Here is a 7,170-nt window from a genome sequence, read left to right on the forward strand (position 1 = left end):
CAAAGTGAGGGGATGCCTACCAACAGGCCGGGAAGACAGTTGACTTCACCCTCCTTGAGTTTGTCTGTCTGTCCGTCTCTGGGAATGGTCGCTTCTTGTTTTCCCTTTTCCTTTTAAGCCTCTCCTTTTTCCCCTCTTCTCTCTCCTCATGAACTACTCCGAGTCTTGGTCTCCGTCTCTCTATCTCTGGCTCCTGCATCTGTCTCGGCTTCTGGCCTTCCTCTCCCCCTCCCCTCCCCTCCCTCGCGCTGTCATTCACCCCGCTCCTCTCCGCGCACAGCCAATGGAGAGACCCGGCCGAAACCGCGAAGCTCTCTTGCACCGGGCTTTTTCGCCTGGTGATTGATGTCCCAGAGTCAACAGCGAGCGGAGCCGGAGCCGGGAAGCAGAAGCCAGAGAGGGGAAGAATACGGCCCCCCTCTCCCTCCCCTCCCCCTTCTACTTTAGCCCTTCTGCGCACTTCGCTTCCAAGTCTCCGCGCAGCCAGGAGCCGCTGTTGCCTCCCAGCCCCTGCTAGCTGCCCCCGGAGCCGAGCGCAGCGAGCGCCGCCGCCCGGGCCCCCCCGTGGGGCCGGGGCTAGCATGGAGCACCTGGGACCGCACCACCTCCACCCGGGCCACGCAGAGCCCATCAGCTTCGGCATCGACCAGATCCTCAACAGCCCAGACCAGGGTGGCTGCATGGGGCCCGCCTCGCGCCTCCAGGACGGAGAATACGGCCTTGGCTGCTTGGTTGGAGGCGCCTACACTTACGGCGGCGGGGGCTCCGCGCCCGGGGCTGGGGCTGGAGGCGCGGGGGCCTATGGCACTGGAGGTCCGGGCGGCCCCGGAGGCCCCGGCGGCCCCGGAGGCCCGGCAGGCGGCGGCGGCGCCTGCAGCATGGGTCCGCTGGCCGGCTCCTACAACGTGAACATGGCCTTGGCGGGCGGCCCCGGTCCTGGCGGCGGCGGTAGCAGCAGCGGCGGTGCGGGGGCACTCAGCGCTGCGGGGGTGATCCGGGTGCCGGCACACAGGCCGCTCACCGGAGCCGTGGCCCACCCCCAGCCGCTGGCCACCGGCTTGCCCACCGTGCCCTCTGTGCCTGCCATGCCAGGCGTCAACAACCTCACTGGCCTCACCTTCCCCTGGATGGAGAGTAACCGCAGATACACAAAGGACAGGTTCACAGGTGAGTCCGGCCTGCGCGCGCGCCTCGCCTGGCCGCGGCCCGGGCTCTGTGTTACCCTTTCCCCGCCGGCTGGCTCCCCAAAGCCGGTTCTGTGCGCCAGGTCGCCCACCTCTTCTTGGTGCTTCCCCCAAGTTGAGCCGCCCGCCCGATTCTACATCGCAGACTCGCCATGCTTGAAGAGTTCTCTCAGCCTGGACCCCTCTCTGTCTCCCAAAGGACCCCTGCTCAGAGAAGCTCTCCCTGGTCTCCTCTCGGGATCCCTGGGCCCGGTCAGGCAGAGAAGAAGGCCATAGATTGAGGACCACCTTCTGCAGCTACTCCGGGTCCGGGAATCTTAGAGAAAGGGGTGCAATGTGAACAGTTTCTTCCGTCCTGGCTGCAGTTCTAGGACCGAAGAAGCCAGCCCCAGGATCAGACGCAAGAAAAGAACAGGTTCCCCCACCTTCAGTACCCTGCACACATGCACTCCGCGCTCCTAGCTCCGGTGCCCGTGGTGCTGCGGGGCCAGCGGGAGCTCTGAGCTCCAGTAAATCAGCAGAACCAGTGGCCCTTTTTTTTTCCCAGAGAGGAGGCTTCGTCTGGGAGGATGGCAGCGGGGCATAGCCGCCCAGGACAGCTAGCTTTTCATTTTCGTTCTGTCCGGGCTGCATGTCCTACCCCGGGCCCAGCCCTGTTATCTTGGGCATGAATAATGCACTGGGCAGGCCAGTGATCGGTGGCGGGAGGACTACTCCCAGGACATTAGGTACTAGGTGGGCCGCTGCCGCCTTCCCTGCTGCCCACTCCTGCCTTCCTCTGCTGGCCCTGGCTCCCTCTGCTGCCGTTTCTGCTCTGGACACTCAACTCTCCCTCTGGTGTGGGTCCCTTCCCCTGTTCTCACTTCCTGCTCCCCTTAGGACTCCCTGGATCCCAGACCATGATCCTCCCGTCCCGGCTGGGAAGCAGCCACAAATTGAGCCCAGGTTAGCCAGCTGGCCTTAGAGAGAGGAGGCAGGAGACACTGGCTGCTGCTGGCAGAGACCGGGACTCCTGGGGATCCCCTGGCTCAAGGGACCAACAGTGGAAGGGGGGTATACATAACTACTTGGGAGAAGCTGCTGAGAGTCAGACACTGGGCCAGGAGACCCCGAGGCACCCCTGACTCCCTGCTTCTGTTCCAGGCAGGAGCACGGTCAGGGAAACTGCTCCTGCAGCTTCTTACCAGACTCTGGGGCCACAGCAGAAGTGGTGTGGGGGCTGGTGTCCAGACGAAGAACAGTTGCTTGGGTCTAGACCTCAGGAAGGGCCCTCGCTGGAGGGGCCCCAGTGCCCCCAACCCAAGTTTTCTCTGGCCTGGGGCAGCAGGGCCTGGTGCCCATCCCATTCCCCACCCAGGCCAGGCCAGTCTTGAAGGGCCCTGCTGGAACCCCAGCCCAGAGTCTACTAATCCTGGGCCTCTGGTGAAAGGTACTCGGTTTAGGGCCTACCTCGGGGCCCTAATACTGTGTCAGGCATGAAGGAGTTTTGAGCGAGTGTATGGCTGTGGCCTTGTGTTGCTCTGTGTCCTGTGTTTTTGTCCCGTGCCTGTGCTTGTCTGGTCCTGTTTGGGTGTATAGATCTATGAGTTTGCCCCCGTTGTACGTTGTGTTGGTGTGTGCTGCTGTGGACAGAGGCTCAGGTCGGGTTCCAGAGTCAGGTTCGGTCTCCTACTCTGAGCCTGAAGGTCTGGGGCTGACTGAGGGGAGGGGAGCGTGACCATTAGCTCGCCTTAGACTGCCCCTTGGAGGAGGGGCGGCAGGGTGGTGGTTGGGCTCGCGGGAGCCCGGGGCTAGGGAGGCCTCTGTGGTAGCTGCGAAGGCGGCGTTCGACTGGCGGGCAGGAGGGGGCCGTTTCCCGCTGTGGGCTTGGTGCTGAGGGCTAACGGGAGGATCTCGGCCCTGCTCGTGGGAGTTCAGCTGCTGCGCTCGCTGATTCGCGGGGTGTTGGGCCTGGGACGCTTCCTGACGCTCTGCTGCTTGCCTCTGCCGTCTGTCTGTCTCCCGCTCCAGTGGCCCTCTCACCCTTCACTGTAACACGCCGTATAGGTCACCCCTATCAGAACCGGACGCCCCCCAAGAAGAAGAAGCCGCGTACGTCCTTCACACGCCTGCAGATCTGCGAGCTGGAGAAGCGCTTCCACCGCCAGAAGTACCTGGCCTCGGCCGAGCGCGCCGCCCTGGCCAAGGCGCTCAAAATGACCGACGCGCAGGTCAAAACCTGGTTCCAGAACCGGCGGACAAAGTGGAGGTGAGCAAGCTGGGCGGGCCGGCAGCCCGCGAGCGGCGCGGTCTCAGGCAGCTGTCGGTTCGTGGCCTTTTCTGGTGCGCACACACTTTCTCCGCTCGCGGTTTCTGATCCTTTCGGAGGAGCGAGCTCCCGCTAGGTTTGCGGGGAGCTGGAAGCAACGGAGGCAGGCCGATAGCTGGGATGGGGCTGAAGGGCCCTGGCTCTGTTTTACCAGAGGCTTCAGGGCTTTCTGGCTGGCACACTCTCTGCCGGTGTAGATGCGGCAGGTTTCTTCCGCCGCTTTGGCAAACAGGCGGGTTCGTGCAGTCCACGCAGTCCAGGCTCCAGGGATCTGTGTGTCCTGGGGAGTTTTTTGTTTGCGCAAACTCTTGCTTATGGAATCCTGCTCTGTCCCGGAGACTGCATGCAGATCGGCCCGCACCTTGTTGCAGCGCTCCAACCGGGCTCTCCGCAGAGGGTCTGGGGGCCCCAGACCGCGGCCGTGTTGACGGTCTCCTCCCCAGACGCCAGGCTTTTGCGCAGCCGGTCCCTACCCTGGAAGGAGAAAATCAATCCGCGCCGGCTGCGGCGGGGTTTGGCGGGTCCCACTGAAAGGGGAATCAATTAGGAGCAGATGGGTGTGTGTGAGAAAGAGAATTTTCTCTTCTCCCATAGCCGCAACTCCAGTTACTACGCACTGGGTTTTTTGTTTTGTTTTTTCACATTTACGCTCAAGGACATGAAGCGTCCCCAACACTCCCAAGCAGCCTCCCTCTCCGCGCGCACTGACGCTTTCTCCGGCTGCTCCCTCTGGCACGCTGCACCCTCCAGCACATCTGGCCCTTGCCCGCCGGAGTTTCTCCCCTAGCTCAGGCCCAGTGGGGCAGCGCGGGAAAGTCTGGGCGAAGTCGGCGGCGCCGAGACAGGCGGGCCTTGGGGCAGGAGGAAGGAATTGGAGTTTCCTCTTTTTCTGAACGAAGGCGAGGAATCTGCCTGGGATTCCGCCTACGGGGCCACAAAGGAAGCCATGGTCCCGCGATTCTACCGCACCCCACAGCATTCCTGCCGCTGGGGAAGGAGTCGGGGATGCGGCCTCAGACCTTGGAACGCTAAAGAGGGAGCCAGGGCTAGCTCAGGAGTTGGGGGGGACTCCAGTTTCCAAGGCCTACTGAGGGCTGCGGGCCTAGGGGAGGAGAGGCAGCCTAGCAGGCCTCCCAGAGAGAGGGGCACAGAGAAAGAAAGAGGCAGGCAAAGAGAGAAACTGAAACACAATCAGTTTCAGGGGTGGGAAGGGATAGGGAGCCCGCTGAAGGAAAAAAAGGAGGAAAACAGGCAGCCTACAGAAGTCTTATTTATGTATAATAAAGAAAAGCAATGGATGACTGAAATCAACATTTTCTTTTCAAACAAGTTCCTTTAATTCAGAGAGAACCAAGTGGGTGGGGAGGAGAGAAAATGAGAGAGAAGACACAAAGCATAAAAGAGAAATATTCAGGCCGTTTGAAATGCAGGGGAAAAGGGAAAGACGAAAGACAGAAAGATACACAGTCAAGAAAAGGCGGCCCAGAGCAGGTCAGCAGCCGCTGCTGAAAGAGGCCCTTGCAGGCTTCGCATGGCTTCATCGATCGCCTACAAATTGCTTCTGAAGGCCCCGGGGACTCCCATTAGGTCTGTCCACCTTAGAGACAGACGTTTGATCTCAGTTGACAGGGTGGAGGGGAGGCATTAAATGGAATAAGTGAGTCATTGCCTCCCTGAACTGCCTCAGAGGAAGCCAGTGGGTCCAGCAGGAGCCCCTGCAGGGCACAGGGCTCCACACAGAAGGCCCAAGGCCTAGAAGACATTCGCAGAGAGAGGGAGGCAAGAGACGTCCCGCAGAGCAGATCATAGCCGCTGGTCCTTGCCTCTCTACCCTGGACTTGTGGGTAGGGTGAGGGCCCTCCGGCTTGGAATGGCACCTGGTCTCCCTCAGGGCGGGAGGGGCGGGGAAGCGAGATGCCATCCTACCCCTGGCTGCCCCTTGTGAGGCCTGCGGGGTGTGGGCGCTGCTCGTGGATGCGGAATCCCAGCTGTTTGGGCCTCGCAGACTTTCCCACCCCTCCTTCTCTGGGATACCTTGGCTCCATCTGCTTTGGGGTTTCTAGTCTTTGTTGGAGTCAGGACTCTCAAAAGAAGGGAACGCATTATAGGGGCCCAAACTGGATTTGGGGACTGCAAAAGCGAGCAGCGCTCGTTCAGTTTATCTCCTGGGAACTCACCCGGAGCTGGGCGCACGCGGGAGCCGGGTCGGTGCTCCTGGCAGGTAACGGCTTGTTCCCGGTGCAGACGGCAGACTGCGGAGGAACGGGAGGCCGAGAGGCAGCAAGCGAACCGCATCCTCCTGCAGTTGCAGCAGGAGGCCTTCCAGAAGAGCCTGGCACAGCCGCTGCCCGCCGACCCTCTGTGCGTGCACAACTCATCGCTCTTCGCCCTGCAAAATCTGCAGCCGTGGTCTGACGACTCGACCAAAATCACTAGCGTCACGTCGGTGGCGTCGGCCTGCGAGTGAGCCTGCCCATTCTGCCCTGTGGGACCCCAGGCCCACTCAGGGGTCACTGAGGCCTGAGACCCAGGACTCCTCCCCACCTTTCCTGGCCTCAGACTGCACCCAGGAGGGGAACACTGCCCTCCCACGGCACCGAAGGGCCCCCACATTTGTGCCGACACTGTTCTCTCTTCGGTGGAAGAAGAGCTCAAGGGATAAGGACACGCGCCCCCTCCCAGACGCGTCCCGCACCCATCTGAACTGTTAAGAAATCTCTGTTTTTGTTTATTTCATTTTATTTTAATTTTTAGCGTGGGATTCAGAGAGAGGCAAGGGAGGTAGGGGAGGAGGAGCTTCTTAGGTCCCCAGGGCTATCATCTGAATTTGCCCTGGGAAACCCCTTCTCTGTGACCCACTTTTCATCACACACATGGAAACCCATAGGCCCACACAGAGGTGGTGTCACTGTCCCTCCTGGTGTCACCCCAGAGCCACCCATGGGCATCTATGGCAGAGTGTCATCCAGACACAGGGTCACAGTGTTTACATATTGGACCTCACGATCAGACACAGGTCACGGGTGACACACACTCATCCTGAACGGCATGGCACTCCCTCCAGCACAAACACAAGGTCAAGGCCACACTGTGGCACACTACACCATACACAACAGCCACAACAGCCTCATTTGGTCTGCCAGGCCCCTACCACACATCCCAGCCCAACCCAGGTACGCACAGACAGATTTTCACATAAATGCAGCCCATTTCTCCAGAACCCATTTTGGGGGGGGGGGTGTTAAGTTATGCACTTATAAGGTGTTTTCTGTGTAACCATTTTATAAAGTGCTTGTGTAATTTATGTGGAAAAAATAAATAAAAGCCTCCGGATCCGGAGTCAGGGCTGCCTGCTCCTTGCGGACCCTAGCGTCCTTCAGCTACTTGGGTTTGGTGTGAGCTGATGCTTCAGGGGCAGCCCTTGGTATCTGAACTTGAGAGACATGTTGAGGGGCAGGACCCTAAGGCTCTGGAGAGAGGAAAGGAGGAGGACAGATGGAGAGAAGGCAGAGTTGAGGAGAGCAGGGAGAGTCAGGCTCTCCTGGGATTGCCAGTGCCTGAGAGGATATGGATTTCTTTGGATGTGAGAGTCGTGTGTGTGTGTGTGTGTGTGTGTGTGTGTGTGTGGTGTTTGTGATAATGTGAGCAATCAGCAATGTGAACAAATAGTGAATATTT

The 7,170-nt window shown here is 60.1% G+C and overlaps 1 protein-coding gene across 2 annotated transcripts; it reads left to right on the forward strand.

Moving 5' to 3' along the window:
- The first annotated feature begins 340 nt into the window (after positions 1 to 340).
- TLX1 (T cell leukemia homeobox 1) lies at positions 341 to 6,831 on the forward strand. Of its 2 annotated transcripts, XM_005566234.5 has the most exons (3): positions 341 to 1,167; positions 3,231 to 3,432; positions 5,737 to 6,831. In XM_005566234.5, exons 1-3 carry the CDS (start codon positions 582 to 584, stop codon positions 5,957 to 5,959), a joined length of 1,011 nt encoding a protein of 336 aa, XP_005566291.2. In that variant the 5' UTR covers positions 341 to 581; the 3' UTR covers positions 5,960 to 6,831. The 2 variants fall into 2 exon arrangements, with proteins under 2 accessions (XP_005566291.2, XP_073858632.1); XM_074002531.1 differs by lacking the exons at positions 3,231 to 3,432; positions 5,737 to 6,831 and adding an exon at positions 1,384 to 3,220.
- The last annotated feature ends 339 nt before the right edge of the window (positions 6,832 to 7,170 follow it).

Source organism: Macaca fascicularis, chromosome 9, assembly GCF_037993035.2.
Source record: "Macaca fascicularis isolate 582-1 chromosome 9, T2T-MFA8v1.1".
NCBI classification, from domain to species: domain Eukaryota; kingdom Metazoa; phylum Chordata; class Mammalia; order Primates; family Cercopithecidae; genus Macaca; species Macaca fascicularis.

Excerpts from the sequence above, each read along its gene's own strand:
- TLX1 (XM_005566234.5), top strand. The coding sequence starts at position 582 with ATGGAGCACCTGGGACCGCACCACCTCCACCCGGGCCACGCAGAGCCC. Across the intron at positions 1,168-3,230 it reads CACAAAGGACAGGTTCACAG|GTCACCCCTATCAGAACCGG; the intron begins GTGAGTCCGGCC and ends CACGCCGTATAG. Across the intron at positions 3,433-5,736 it reads AACCGGCGGACAAAGTGGAG|ACGGCAGACTGCGGAGGAAC; the intron begins GTGAGCAAGCTG and ends TTCCCGGTGCAG.